The 16,156-nt window shown below is 42.5% G+C and overlaps 2 protein-coding genes across 4 annotated transcripts in view; one reads left to right on the top strand and one right to left on the bottom strand.

Annotated features, from left to right (window-relative positions):
- Positions 1-16,156, bottom strand: part of PLGRKT (plasminogen receptor, C-terminal lysine transmembrane protein) — a 267,718-nt gene that overhangs the window by 152,369 nt on the left and 99,193 nt on the right. The gene's annotated exons all lie outside the window — the stretch shown is intronic.
- The window catches only part of PDCD1LG2 (programmed cell death 1 ligand 2), a 60,610-nt gene continuing 47,318 nt past the window's right edge, over positions 2,865-16,156 (top strand). For all 3 annotated transcript variants that reach the window (XM_011937323.1, XM_011937324.1, XM_011937322.1), the window contains exons 1-2: positions 2,865-3,144; positions 15,185-15,253. In XM_011937323.1, coding sequence (XP_011792713.1) covers positions 15,199-15,253 — 55 coding nt within the window. In that variant the 5' untranslated portion in view covers positions 2,865-3,144; positions 15,185-15,198. The remainder of the gene's footprint in view (positions 3,145-15,184; positions 15,254-16,156) is intronic.

Raw genomic sequence — 16,156 nt, 5'->3', positions numbered from 1 at the left:
CTAACATGGTGAAACCCCATCTCTACTAAAAATACAAAAAAATTCACCAGGCATGGTGGCAGGCGCCTATAGTCCCAGCTACTAGGGAGGCGGAAGCAGGAGAACAGCATGAACCCAGGAGGTGGAGCTTGCAGTGAGCTGAGATAGCACCACTGCACTCTAGCCTGGGTGACAGAGTGAGACTCCATCTCAAAAAAAAAAATAATAAGTTAATAAATAGTATGCTGACAAAGTTGTGGAGAAAAGGTAATGCTTATACACTATCGGTAGAGTGTAAATTAGTTCAACCACTGTGGAAGCAGTGTGGCAATTCCTCAAAGAGCTAAAAACAGAACTACCATTCAATCTAGCAATCCCGTTACTGGGTATATACCCAAAGGAATGTAAATCATTCTATCACAAAGAAACATGTTCATCATAGCACTAGTCACAATAGCAAAGACATGGAATCTACCTAAACGCCCATCAATGACAGACTAGATAAAGAAAATGTGGTACAAATACACCATGGAATTCTATACAGCTATAAAAAAGAGCATGTCCTTTGCAGGAACATGGATGGAGCTGGAAGCCATTATCCTTAGCAAATTAACGCAGGAACAGAAAACCAAATACTCCATGTTTTCACAGATAAGTGGGAGCTAAGTGATAAGAACACATGGACACAAGGAGGGGAACAACACACACTGGAGCCTATCCAAGGGTGGAGGCCCCGGGGAGGAGGGAGAGGAGCAAAAAAAAAAAAAAAAGAAAAAAAATTACTGGGTTCTAGGCTTAGTATCTAGGTGACAAAATAATCTGTATGATAAACCTCCATAACATGAGTTTACTTATGTAAAATAAAAGTTTAACAAAAAACTAAAAAAGTTACCTGCAAGTCCTCCACCCAGAAATGCCTTTATTAACACTTTGGTTTGTGCCCCTCCATTATTTTCTCTAGATATACAGATTTATGAGGCAGGCTAATGTGCTGAGATACTAGCTTGAGTTTTATTTGGCCTTGTTGTGAAAATACCTGGACCTTCCTTTGCTTCAGGATGCCCTAAACTGTGGAGAAACAGAGCTGAACTGTCCAAAGGAAAGTGTGAAGAGGAGAGGCAGGCCAAGGCTGGAGAAAGGCTACCCAAGAGAGTGGAAAGGAAACTGTGGTGAGTACACCTCACTCCTAAAGAAGGACAGGAACTCTGGTAGGTGAGGTGTGGTTTCCATAGATACTAAAACTCAAAGCCACACAAGGGACATATGTCCATTCCTCAGTCAGTCACTGTGGCCAGGAACAGAGGGTGAGGTAAGAGAATGGCAACTCCTAAGGAAACCACAAGCCTGGAGCCATAGGTGTAAAAGCAGGTCCCCAGAGGAAGCATGGGTCCCACAGTCACAGTCCCAACTCTTGCAGTCTAGGCAGCCACTCCCATTTATAGGTACTACACAGCTTTGTAGTACCTCTTAAAGTACTTCTTGTTCAAGGGATGGAGCAATAAGAGGATGCAGGACAAGGAGGAAGAAAGGAGAGCCTTGCTTTTGCAGAAGAAACAAGGAGGCAGGGAAGGCTCTAAGCCCAGGCAAGGAGAGATGTTTTCTTAAAAAATCCTCTGAGTGATCAGCCCCACATCTCTGCTCATCCTACCCCTATAAGCACAAGGAAAAGGACAGAAGGCAGCAGGAGAAGGATTGATCATTCAGGCCTATATTCAAGTTGGCCTTTTCTTGCCATGTGGTTTTAATCTCACCAATCACAAGCCTCAGGGTATAGTGGGGCCACTGAGGTCAGAGTTCAAATTCAGCCATGCAACTAAGGCAACTTTGCTTGATCTTGGTCCTGTTTTCTCATGCGTAAAATGGGTCTAACTCTAAACCACATATTGCACTGAGAATGAAATGAGGCACTATGAAATGAAGTGAGGTTGGTTGAATAATGTTCCCCCCAAATTCATGTCTACTGAGGACCTCAGAATGTGACTTTATTTGGAAATAGGGTCTATGCAGATGTAGTCTAAATGAGGTCATACTGCATTAGGGTGGGCACTAATCCAACAGATGGTATCCTAATAAGAGGAGAGGAATATAGAGATACACACAGAAAAGAATGTTATTTGAATATGGAGGCAGAGATTGGAGTGATGCAACTATAAGTCAGGGAGTGCCAAGGACTTGAGGTCATGTGTTACAGAAGCCCTAGGAAATGAGTAAATTTCCTGGCACAGCACTAAGGCATGCTGATATTCTTCATTCTGTCCCTTTCCCCTATTCCTAAATGTGCTCCAGGGACACTGATAAGCTGGAGCACATTTAGGAACAGGGGAAAGAGAGGGAATTAAAGGGTGCTAAAAACTCTCAAGGGATGTTTAAAAAAAACTCCCAAAAAACTATGTATTGAAGGAACATACCTCAAAATAGTAAGAGCCATCTATGATGAACCCACGGCCAACATCTCACTGAAGGGGCAAAAGCTGGAAGCATGCCCCTTGAAAACCGGTACAAGACAAAGCTGCCCTCTCTCACCACTCCTATTCAACATACTATTGGAAATCCTGGCCAGAGCAATCAGGCAAGAGAAAGACAGAAAAGGCATCCAAGAAGGAAGAGAAGAAGTCAAACTACCCATGTTTGCAGATGACATAATTTTATATCTAGAAAATCCTATAGTCTCAGCCCAAAAGCTCCTTCAGCTGATAAACTTCAGCAAAATTTCAGGATCCCACATGAACATACAAAAATCACTAGCATTGCTAAACACCAACCATAGCTAAGCCGAGAGCCAAATCAGAAATGCAATCCCATTCAAGACAAACTGCTAAAAGCAAAACCAAAACTTTCCAAATAAGCCAGGCTTTCGTCAGTTCCTCAGAACTAGTTCTGGTTTGACTCACTCTCATGTTATGGTAAACTTTAAACTGAATTAACAATTTTTCTTCTCTCAGTGAATATATCTTAATGCCAAATTCTGAGTGCTTTTTTGTCACCCATCCTCATATGTCCCAGCTAGAAAGAATCCTGGGTTGGGAGCTACTGCATGTTGATGGTTTTGTTTTCCTTTTGGCTGTTCATTTTGGTGGCTACTACAAGGAAATCTAACGCAAACAGCAACTGTTTTTTGTTGTTTTCTTTTGCATCTTTACCTGTGGAGCTGCGACAAGTCCTCATGTGAGTAACGAGTGGGTTCAGATACTCTCATACTGTTTATGTTGTGGACCATGATGAGGCTGCCAGGGTGGGGAAAGGGTGGCCTACTTTCTCTCCACACCATTTGAGGCAAGAGACATTCTGCCTCAGAAATTGTGCTGAGGGGCACAAATAAGCTAATGTCCTCCTGCCCACAGATTTCTCTCACTTGTCCCTATGCATATTATTCTTGTTGCTCACTTTTATAAGGTGAGATATTTTCTGCATCAAATAGGTGCACTGTAAAATAATTTAACTATTCTTAAGACTGTCTCTCAGCTTAGAGTTTTCAGAGGCTTAATGGTGAAGAACTTAAAAATCTGTTTTCCTATGACTGACATCTGTTTGTGATTATCCATTTAGCAGACAGTGATCACTCCAGGCTGGTCTTTGTTTACAAGTTATGCCTAAGAGTCAGCTGTTGGTGCGGGGGTGGGGGCGCGGGAACAAAAACAAAAAAACCCAAAACTATTATCTTAATAACTTATAGAGGTAATCATTATTGAACAAAAGCATGATTTGGGGACTATGGAAACGCTTATTGCTACTGATTGCTCAGCACCTGGGTGCACTGAGTAGAAGAACAATGACAATGGGTTCATGTGGAGGGGATGGAGGTGGAGAGGCTAAGCTTGAGTGAGATTACCGACTAATCAGGACTTTTAACCCTAAAATACTATGGCTCTGAGGGGCAGGGAGTGAGAGACCTAAACTGACAAAATGCAGAGTAAAAATATTCAGTGTGAGCAGTAATGAGGCAGTTGTATCAGAGTCAAATAGGGAGTTGGCCTGGATGTCCTCCAAGCTCCTTTCCAAGCCTAAGATTCTGTGAGTGGATGAACAATCCTGCTCCTGCTGGTCTTGCCACTGGAACCTGATCTATGTGCCTTCATTACTTGAGCTCTCCCCATCAGCAGGCTCTTTGTTGTCTGCTGCTTCAGGGAATCTTCTCCCCAGATTTCTCCTGTTTGTGAGCTTTTCCATTGAACTAGAGCTCCTCACAGGCAAGAAGCACACCTTTAAGGTTCTCTGAGTCCCAAGTTGCTAGTGCAGTGCCTGGCAATACACATAGGTGCTTATTGGGTGCTTGCCGAATCGTTGAATGGATTTACTTGATGAAATGTCAGGAGAATCACTAGAAATGAAATGTTTGTGTAATGGACAGGGGGAAGTTTAAGGCTGATTTGAAAAAGGAGATGGTAGAGATAGTATTATGGGTCATGCTTCAGAGTATATTTGCTTTACAATACATTGGACAGCAACCAATAGATTGTTGTGTGTCATTTTAATTCCACATACTAACGTCCAAATGTGTCATATGTCTTAATTGTTGCATACTTGGGTTACTCTGCAAAGGGGCAACTGCAATATCACCTTCTCATGCCACACCCTGCTCCACTGTAGCTGGGCTTGATAACCTTCAAATCAATCCACAGAAGTCCAGGACAGACAAAGGCATCTGAAAGGTTATCTAGCCCCAGTACCTCTGATGCCTTCCAGCTGTTTCTAACACACCTGTGGGCTGACTTCCAGTTCTTAGTCTCCACAGCTCCCTATGATGAACTGTCCCTGCTTTGAGGGACTTTCCTGCATTGCCTCAGAAGTACTGCTCTGGGGGAGCTTCTGATACTCTTCTGATCACCTTGTCTCTGCCTTCTTCACTGGTCCTCTGTTCATGCTCTCCAAATTTTGGGACATTCCTGAGTTCAGATCTTTTCTTTATAATCTTTCTTTCTTTTTATATTCTCCCTATCAGATGGTTCATTCATTCCTCAATATCAACTAACATTTCCATAATAGAAATAACTTCCTTATCTTTAGCCCTAAATTTTGTCCCAAACTCTGGACCTGTAATTTTTTGGAACACTTATGCCTTGCCCAGACTAAAACTAAACTTACTGTCTTCCCTCTAAAATCAGCTCCCGATCTTCTATTTCTCCCTGCCACCCCTTGCTCCCCCATGGCTCCAGTATAGTCTTGCTGGTCTGGCCTTAAAACCACAGTCAATCTTGTTGCTTTTCTCTTTGTCTCTTGTGCATGGCTGATCAGTAGTGAATTGTTTTGCAATTGTCTTATATATTTCTTCTTTCTCTTCCTTGCTTCCTTTTTCTGACCTGAAGTTAGGGCCTTGTTACCAAACATCTAGATGAATACAGTGACTCCCTAATTGAGTGGCTGTCTGCCAATTCCATCCACCCTCAATTCTATACTGAAAAAAATATTAGATTTAATCTTTTTCAGATACTCCTTTGGTATTGTCACTCTGTTTTTTGAGTGACTGCCACCATCTACCCATTGGCAGCTCTGCCTGGCATTAAGCCCTTGACATTCTCAACCTAAGTGTCCAGCCAAATTACTCTGTTCATTGTCCCCTCAACATGCCTGTGCATTTGCACCTCTGAGACTGCTTCTGAGTCAGCTATGCAGTGCCCTTTAGAATAGCTTCAACCCCAAATCCTACCAGTGCTTCAAAGGCCCAGTTCAAATCCTACCCCTCTGGGAAGTCTCCCTTCCTCTAGTCAACTTCTAGGGCTTTTGCAATTTTATCACTTGTTTTATATCAGATTTACTATTTTTCATGTATGAGAGTTTTAACCTTCCAATTATTGTACAATGTCTTTAAGGGCAAGGGCCCTTTCTTAGAGGAAACCCTCTAGGAATTCTCCAATGACGAATTCTTCTATGAATTCTCACAACTTTCTAATATAAAGGCTTACAAAAAGTGGGAACTCGTTGTTTATTGCTTAAAAAATTGAGATTTAATTTGAACTGAAGTGCTCCATTAAATTCAGTAGAATAGCATCTTAAGGCTACTGGTAGTCTATCCATGACACAAATGGTTTAGAGATCAAATAATTACTTATATACCTATGAAAGAGTACTGGCTCTAAGATCCCCCCAAAACTCAAATACCCATTGGGTTTGGCAGGCAACAAAAATAAGTGAATCCAGCTAGGTCTAATACAATGGAGAATGGTAGGACCTGGGGCAAACTCTGCATAATTTGCCCAAAGGCATTCAAATTCAGATTATGTTCAGACATTGCTAATTACAATTACTGTCTTAGACACTTGGCTTCAAAACAGTGGTTAGTTCAGGTATTTCAGATCAATTGGGTATGTATTTATCTAGGTCTTTATGGATAGCCAGGGCTCTACTAGACACTGGGAGAGGGAAGAGGCAAATGGGATAAGACTGTCAGTATTTAGCAAATAATGAAGTATTTTACAAACATGATCCTTTAGGCTGGTTATTACTACACAAAGGAATGATTTGCTAGGATTCTTGAGATATTTTCATAGAATGTCTATGCCTCACTTATTGCACAGACCAGAGAATTCCATAAAAGCACTGACTGTGTCTTATTCACCTTTGTATACTAGAGCTTGGTACATAGTAAATACCAAGTAAATGTTCTGAATAAAAGAAAGAGATAATTAAAGCTTCAGCACCACAATTATTTGTGTTTCATCTATCAATTTGGAATAGATCTCCATAGACAGTAGAAACGGCAAGAAACTAGGCCTATAGCAACCAAGAAGTGAAACTGCTAGAACCTACCATCATTTTTGATCCTCTTGCAAATTTTGCTTGAAAAAAATTTCCTCATTTTTCTGTTTGCGAACTTATCCCCAGAATTTACAGATGTTTCCTTGATTTCTCTGGAAAGATACAACTTCCTAACGCAATTGTGTAAATTGATACTTTTATGTAGAAATAAGCAGAATAAGCTGGGCAAGTTAGCCCACAACTATAGTCCCAGCTATTTGGGAGGCTGGGGCAGGAGGATCACTTGAAGCCAGAGTTTGCTTGAGGCCAGGAATTTGAGGCTGCAGTGCTCTATGCTCACACCTGTAAATAGCCACTACACTCCAGGCTGGGCAATGAGTGAGACCTAGTCTCTAAAGAAAAAAAAAGACAAAATAAGATCAAAATTGAGTATGAACTGATAAATACAAAGCAGACAAGAAATATCCTGAGAGGCACAATAGTTCTGCAGACATTTGCTTGGGAAGCTCAGGGGAGGATTTTTGAAGGAAGTGGCCCTGAGTGAGTCTTAAAAAGTGGGTAGATTTTTATCAGGTGAGATCTTACTGAAGTTAGTGAGAGGAGTGGTCATATAGGAATTCATGGGATTTTTAGACCAAAGATTACCACCCTTATAAGTGATAACGACAATGAATGTGAAGAATGTTTACCACTTGCAAAGTATTTTTTACATACCTTGTCCAAGTTCCCACAAGCATTTCTGTTCACTACCTATGGTTTGGTCAAGAGACCCAGATATTAGAGAACTTGTTGATTTCTAGTTTCTAACTCTGCCCAATACTATTAAGATGAAAATGGACAGCCACATAGGAATAGACATCAAGAAATGTATTTACAAAACACAAGTGAATTTTAAAAGGGGAGACTAAAGAGGTGGCATGGTTGTTTGAACATGTTCATTTTGTTTCCTGGAGAAAAGTCAGCACAATGCTCATTCAGCTAAAAAAGTGTTGGTGTTACAGCTCTTTCAGTCCACCATTCGGCAGGTCCTGAGTTCTTGTCCCTTGTCCAGAAAAAATGAGATATGTGGACAACTGGAGGGTGAGCAAGGCAGAGAGGAGCTTCATTGAGTGACAGAACAACTTTCAGGAGCTTTCAGGAGACCCAAAGTGGCAGGTGGTCCCAATGAGTGTTCAGCTCTCAGCAGAGAGGAGACCCACAATGGATAGCTCCTTACCACAGGCAGGTCATCCCAGAGAGTTGAGGAGACCCGAGTCAGGCAAGGTGACTCACACCTGTAATCCCAGTACTTTGAGAGGCCGAGGCGGGTAGATCACAAGGTCAGGAGTTTGAGACCAGCTTGGCCAAGACAGTGAAACCCTGTCTCTACTAAAAATATGAAAAATTAGCCAGGCGCAGTTGTGCATGCCTGTTGTCCCAGTTACTCAGGAGACTGAGGCAGGAGAATCACTTGAACCCAGGAGGCGAGGTTGCAGTTAGCTGTGATCACACCACTGCACTCCAGCCTGGGTGAGATAGCAAGACTCCATCAGAGGGGGAGGGAGGGAGACAGAGAGAGAGAGAGGGAGAGGGGGAGAGAGAGAGAGAGAGAGAGAGAGAGAGAAAGAGGAGACCTGAAGTAAGCAGCTCCTTCCCACAGCTGGTAGTCCCAGTGTCTGTTCAAGTCTGGCTGAGTCCAGGTTTTTTTGTTTGTTTTGTTTTTTTGAGATGGAGTCTCACTCTGTCACTAGGGCTGAAGTGCAGTGGTGCGATCTCAGCTCACTGCAACCACTGCCTCCTGGATTCAAGCGATTCTCGTGCCTCAGCCTCCCAAGTAGCTGGGATTACAGGCGCCCGCCACCACACTCAGCTAATTTTTTGTATTTTTAGTAGAGACGGGGTTTTGCCATGTTGGCCAGGGCTAGTCTCAAACTCCTGACTTCATGATTCGCTGGCCTCAGCTTCCCAAAGTGCTGGGATTATAGCATGAACCACTGCGCCCGGCCAAGTCCAGGGTTTTTACAGGCTCAGAAGGGAGGAAGCATGTGCTGATTGGCCCATGGGCAGCCATGGAAGGGCCCAGAAAAAGCACTGTAAGTTCTTACCACAGGCTGTTGCTCCACCCACATTTGGCAACCTGGCCCCCAGGCTTTGGGCCATCCCTGGCTTGAAGGTTGGGTTTCACCAGGGACCTAACCCCTTTCTGCCAAGGAACCTGTCTGCCTCTTGCCATCAACATACTGTCCATGACGCCCAGGCTGTTTGTGCCAAGGGGTGCCTGCAGGCCTGCCCTGAGCCACCCTCAGCCCCTGCTCAGCCTCCCTCCTGTGCTTGTCAGCACTTAACGTCCGGAAGAGGTCAAGGCAGCAGGGGGCTAGTGTGTCAGCACCACCCTGAGCACCCACATGCCTGGCCGGGTTGTGACAGCACCTAGGCTTGTCTACAACTTTTCTTCACCCAGTAGCAGTCGCCAGGATTGGGGAGAGGCCAGGGAGCGGGAGCAGCCACCTTCAAGCTTGTGGGAGCAGGGGACTTCCTGGGCCCCTGAGAATACAGAGATACCTGGGTCCAGAGCCACAGCTGGGCAGCTGCAGCGGTGCCTGGGAGCATGGGGCTCCCACCCTGCCAACTCACTAGGGGGTGGGACTCCCACCTGTTCTTGGCTCCCCTGGCCACACCTCCCCTGCTGCAGCTACTCTAAATGGGCAGGTGCTGCCATCACTGTGAGCTATGATTGTGCCACTGACTCCAGCCTGGGCAACAGAGAGAAGCCTATATGGTATATTAGATGGTAATGACTGCTTTGGGGAAGAAAAGATGACTGAGGATTGTTGGGAATGCTGGGGTAGGGTTGGAGTGCTCTTGCAGTTTTATATAAGACAGTCTCAGGAGAAAGAACAATGAAAGTGTCCAGGTAGAGGCACATGTACACTGGCAGCAAGGTCCTCCCTTAGGGATTGGACCTGTGGAAGAGGCCACACAGGCCTGGAAGCAGGCTTAAGGCCATTCAGACTGGGAATTCCAATGTTTCAAGGACAGACTGCAATGGATGGCGGTTGGTAGGTCAAAGGCTCCAGATAACACCTCTCAGCCTTGCAAACACCTTACCCTCAGGAAGAAGGATGGGCACAATGGGGTCCTCTAAAGCATGGGGTCCAAGACAGAGGGCCCTCTTGTCTTGGCTGTTGAAAAAATTGGGTTTTACACTGAGTGAAATGTTGAGCCATCAGAAGGTTTTAAGCAGATATGGTTTGACTTTTATTTTTTAAAAACCACTCTGGCTGCAGAATCAACTGCAGGAAGGCAAAATTGGAATCAGAATCCAGTTGTCAGACTACTGCAGAAATCACCATGAGAGATGACAATGACTCTGACTGATATGGAAGCAGTGGAGCTAGTGAGAAATGGTCAGATTCTGGATATATTTGAAGGAAGGGCCAATAGGGTTTGTTAATGAATCAGATGTAGAATGAGAAAAGAAAGGACTCAAGATGACTCCAAGGTTCTTGTCCTTCACCTCAATAAGTGGAGGATGCAGCAGAGGAAGGCAAGACTAAAGGTAAAAATAGCAGTAAGAAGGCTCTGCTATGGTATGAGAAGAAATGATAAGACGCTGAATTAAGGTGATGGCAGTGGGGTGGAAGAAAGGAGAGCCATCATGCAAAAAGTATCCAGGAGGGAGAATTAGCAGGAGTAGGGGATGGACCATATTTGTGAGATGAGAAATGCGGAGGTCTAAGATGACCCCCAAGATTCTAGCTCAAGGTGGGTGTTGTTGCTATTAGCATAACAGGAAAACAAGGCACAAAGATTTTTCAAAATTTGTCCAAGGTGTTAGAGGCTTATAATTTGTAAAACCAGGATTAAACCCAGATGTGTCTGATTTTAGAGCCTGAGCTCTTACCCATTTCATAAACCATATTTTTCCTAGAGGAGGATTAGTAGGAAAGGAAGCTACTTGTTGGAAAGTATCTTTTTTTTTTTTTTTTTTTTTTATTATACTTTAAGTTCTAGGGTACATGTGCATAACGTGCAGGTTTGTTACATATGTATACTTGTGCAATGTTGGTGTGCTGCACCCATCAACTCGTCAGCACCCATCAATTCATCATTTATATCAGGTATAACTCCCCAATGCAATCCCTCCCCCCTCCCCCCTCCCCATGATAAGCCCAGTGTGTGATGTTCCCCTTCCCGAGTCCAAGTGATCTCATTGTTCAGTTCCCACCTATGAGTGAGAACATTCGGTGTTTGGTTTTCTCTTCTTGTGATAGTTTGCTAAGAATGATGGTTTCCAGCTGCATCCATGTCCCTACAAAGGACGCAAACTCATCCTTTTTTATGGCTGCATAGTATTCCATGGTCTTTATAACAGTGTCTGTTCCTCAGTTTGCTCAAGGAGAGTGTGCCAGGAAAGTCTCTGTGGAAGGGCAAGGAAGAAGGGAAAGTTAAAGCCAGTGGTGGGTGATCCAGGAGTCTTTTCTGTTGCTAGACCTGTTACCTGCTGTCCTTTCATGCTCTAAAAATAAGAATGCTGGCAAGTGCCAGGCCTGTTCGTGCAGCTTAAGATGATACCTTTCTTGGATATATTTGCATTTTGATAAGGAAAGGTATCTTCAGGTCAAGCTAAGGGAAGACATGAGCATTTCCCTGTGGAAAGCACTAAGATCTCCCTTTCTAAAACAAAAGCAAGAATACAGCTCACTGAGGACCTTACATTTCCCGCTAGCTACTGACTCATTTCTCTTCTCCTTTCTATAGCACTCTTCTTGAGAGAGTTGCCTATATTTGTCACCACATCTTTACCCATTCTCTTTTGAACCTATTCAAGCTTTCATCTGTACAAAACTCGCTGATATTGTGCTTGTTAGGATCATCCATGACCTCCATACTGCTAAATGCAACTCTCAAGAGTATTTGGCTCTACTGATCACTCCTTTGTAGCCCTGGGTTTTAAAATATAGGTTTTATTATTATTTAGGTATGGTGAGGTCAACATATCAGGAAATGACTGCCATTGAAAAATGTATGTTGTACTCACAGATCCCAAGAGAAGGGAGCACACCATGCCACAAAGGGCCACATGGGGAAGCACCAGGGTCAGCCGGGAGGCGGGTAGGGGGTGGGCAAGATCTTTATTGTGGTTTCAACAGGAAGAAATGTGTGAGGCAGGGTGAGTGGAGTTAGGATTAGCTAATATGAATAATTTCAGCAGTCTCTGGGGCATAGGGGATCTCCCTAGTCTTCTGGTACTTGGCCCTCCGGTGATTAGGGCAGGTGCATAGTGTTGGGAATGTGAAAGCCTCCAATAAATGAGGCAGTTGTCGGTATGGGCTCTGGAATGGGTTGGTTTGCATTTGAAAGGTGTGCTCATGAGCAAGTGGTTTACTCTCTCTTAGAGGTTAGAATTGGCTAACCCTGGGAGGGGCAGTCCCTTCAGGGTCAGCAAGGCCCCAAGTGTCAAAGCATCAGAATACAGAAAATAAAATGCATGGATAATACACACTGCCATTTGCCTTTGTATCCTTCCTCTCAGTCTTCTCTGCTGGTGACCTCTCCTCACAAAGATCTATAAATGTTGGAATATCCCATGTCTCAGTCCTTGGGCACTCCCTTTCCTATCTTTCTGTATGTGATGTAATGCAGATATCCATGACTTTAAATCTTTAACATTTCTGCATTGATGACTCCTAAATTTACATCTCTACCCCAACTGCCTACTAAACACCTCCACTTGTATATCTAATAGGCATTTCAAACCAAATCTACACCAAACAACTCTTTTTCCCCTTCCATAATTTGCTTCTCCCTCAGGCTTCTTCATTTTAATAAATAGCATCTCCATTGCCCTAGTGATTCAAGCCCCAAACTTAGGAATTTTCCCAATTTCTCTATTTTTTTCAAACTATATATCCAGCCTGTCAGCAGTTCCCTCAGGTCTTTTTTCAAACTATAGAAAGCCTAAATAAAGGAAAGACATACTGTATTCATGAATTGGAAGACTAAATATTATTTAGCTGGCTGTATTCCCCCAAATTGATCTATGGATTCAATGCAATCTCTACCAAAATTCCAGCTTCTTTTGTCTGAGAAATGAGCAAGTTGACCCTAAAATTCATTTGAAAATGTAAGGAAGCCAGAATAGCCCCCTAAAAAAAAATCTTGAAAAAGACTAACAAAGTTGGAGGACTCACACTTTCCAATTTCAAAACTTACTACAAAACTACAGTAATCAACACTGTGTGGTACTGACATAGGATAGACATATAGTTCAATAAAATAGAATCAAGAGTCCAGAACTACGTCCTTATATATATGATCAATTAATGTTTTGCAAGGGTGCCAAGACAGTTCAATAAGGAAAGAATAATTTCATCAACAAATTGTATAGGCACAACTGCATGCCCATGATCAATAGAACAAATTTGGAACTAAAGTTCTTATATTTAGGTTTTTGATCCATTTTGTTTAACTTTTGTTTATGGTAAGGCTCCAAATTTGTTCTTTTGCATGTGGACATCCAGTTGTACAATTGCTCCATTTATGTTTATCTTAGCAGAAAATACAGATGTAAATCTTGTGACCTTGACTAGGCCATGGTTTCTTAGATGTGACATCTAAAGCACAACAATAAAAGAAAAAAGTAGGTAAACTGGGTTTTTTTTACTTAAAATCAATTTATGTTTTAAAATTAAATAAAATCAAAATTAAAACATTTATGCTTCACAGGATTCTATCAAGAAACTGAAAAGACAATGTGCAGAATGGGAGAAAATATTTCCAAATCATATATTTGACAAATAGTTCGGCAATTCTTCAAAAAGTTAAATATAGAGTTACCATTTAATTCAGCAATTCTACTCCTATATATGTACCCAAGATAATTAAAAGTATACATAGAAAAAGACTATATATGAGTTTTCACAGCAACATTATTAATAATAGCCAACAAGCAGAAACAATCCAAATGACCATCAACTGATGAATGGGTAAGCAAAATGTGGTATATCATACAACGGAATATTATTTAGTCACAAAAAGGAATGCAGTACTGATATGTGCTACAACACAGATGAGCCTTGACAACATTATGCTCAGTGAAAAAAAGCCAGCCGCAAAAGTCCACATATTGTATGATTCTGTTTTTATGAAGTATCCAGAATAAGCAACTGATAGAGACAGAAACTAGATTAGCGGTTGCCAAGGGCCACACGGAAAGGGAAGGGGAAACAGGAAGTTTCTGCTAATGGGTAAGGGGTTCCTTTTTAGGGTAATGAAAATGTTCCAGAATTGGATAATAGTGTTCGTTGCACAACTCTGTGAACATACTAAAAACCATTGAGTAGTGCATTTAAAAAAAGTCTGTTTTAAATATATCTACACACATATACATATATAACCCTCTTTCATATCAGTTATACTTTAATAAAGCTGTTGAAATTTTTAAAATAAAATTTTAAAACAAAGAAAAAATATATAAACTCACCAACAGACCACTTCTCACCTCCACTAGCCCCTCTACTCTAAGCTATCAGCATTTCTGCAAACACATTCCTAACTGATCTCACTGCTTGGAATCTTGCCAGTAACCTCTCCCTCCCAGCAATAGTCTATTGCCTACACCAAAGCTGAGTTGTCTTTTAATGATGTAAATTAGGTTCTATCATTCTCCTGATCCAAACCCTCCACTGCTTTTCATCACACTCAGAGCAGCTCTGCCGTTACCTGATTTAGATGTATGGCTCCAACAGATTTCCCTTGAAGAAATGATTCCATGGCTGATAAAAGGTGGAAAGCCTCCTTGGTCTCAAAACCATTATCAGATTAGCTGTGTGCTCTGTCCCTTTCCTCAACCATAAGAAGTCCATGGATAAAGAAAACTTCAGAGCAAAGGAGAAAGCATGGGAGGAAGAGCAGGACGAAGGTAGGGCATCCGCAGCCCCCACCCTCATCAGAGCCAGTTCCCTACTCTCCCTGTCTAAACCTCTTAGTAAGAGGTAGTTCAAGTGATGGGCAAGCTCAATTCCAGCACTCAAAAGCACTTGACTACTTTGCTCAGTCAACTAGCAAGTATTTCTTGAGAATGTAGCTCTGTTCTATGGAGCCTTATTTTCAACTGTCAGACTCCCAGACATCCAGTCCAGGTAAAGAAGATGGTGTCCAATTATTCATTTGACAAACAAATTTGGGGTTCAAGGGTCAGCTATTGAAAAAAGAGCTTTGGAAAACTTCATGAGACGTGCAGGTAACTGCCAATATGTGTGGTTCACAAGGACTGGTTCATACTCAGAAAAGGCCATTAAAAAAGAAAGAAGAACTTCTCATTTGGATTTATAAAGAATGTCTTACTTACTCTTAATTTATATCTTCTCTTCTCCAGGAAATCAACCTATAACTTCTCCTCTCAGCTCCACTCTATGATGGTCTGTCACCTTCCCCAAACAATTTGTTTCCTTGTTTTCAAAAGTGAACAAAGCACCAAAGACCCAGCAAAGTTTCATAAGGCCCTGAAACTTTCAATTGTCTATTTCAGATCAAATACAGAACATGATCTTCCTCCTGCTAATGTTGAGCCTGGAACTGCAGCTTCACCAGACAACAGGTAAGAAAGGACAAAGGGAGAGGCTTAAGAAAGAAGAGCAGATGGTGGCCCCTAGCCGAAGCCAAAAATGAGAATGTGGTCCTCAAGCTGAGGGCTTTCTTTGAGAGGAAATATAATTTCTGGGCTATTCCAAGCACCACAAAAAGAAGAGTCCCCAAAGTGGTTTATATATGCCAATGTCCCTATCTGACAGAAACGAGGACTGAGAATATTGCTCCATATGTCCCCACTATCCAGTGAGGGTAATGACAAGAAGACAGGATCATTCAGACCGTGTAAATCTAAACTGATACAAGAGGGCAGGGGTTGAGTTCCCTTAAAGGTGAGATGCCAAGCGGCTGTCCCCTTCCTTTCTGGCAGGGAGAGTAAGAAGACAATGGCCAGGGGACACCGTTACTCTAAAGATAATGTCCTGAAGACATTCTGCATATTATTAGTTGTTTTTGTGAGTTTCTCTTTTGAAAAGCAACAGTAGCAGCCACTGGTCATTCATACCTTAATGTGGTTTACTGAGTCTTCCTAAAACCCAAATGAACAATGAACCTTAAGGCTATCCCTTTGAACTTGAAGAAAGGACTTCTATTGGAGGATGAGGGTGAGCAGGAAGAAAAGCAGTTTCACAGTTGGTTGTTCTCCTGGGGAAGGTAGTTCAGACCATTCGAGGGTATAGTTAGGACCATGAGTGTACTATTTTGGATGAACACCAAGAGGTAAGAGAGTGAGACAGAGGTGGGGACAGAATATTAAGCTCAAGATAGTCACCCCAGCCCCATGGGAAATCATCTTTCTGCTCATGATTGAGAAATAATGGCTCCCTTGGCACTTGATAACCTTTCTAAGAGCTTTCTCCTCCCTACTGACTGGTTCCAGATCACTCTTTACTCAGTCACATTCCTCTCACTC

The sequence above is a fragment of the Colobus angolensis genome, unplaced genomic scaffold, assembly GCF_000951035.1.
Source record: "Colobus angolensis palliatus isolate OR3802 unplaced genomic scaffold, Cang.pa_1.0 Scaffold162, whole genome shotgun sequence".
Classification (NCBI taxonomy): domain Eukaryota; kingdom Metazoa; phylum Chordata; class Mammalia; order Primates; family Cercopithecidae; genus Colobus; species Colobus angolensis.
Note: the sequence above shows the minus strand (reverse complement) of the source record. Positions and strands in the feature narration are given on the sequence as shown.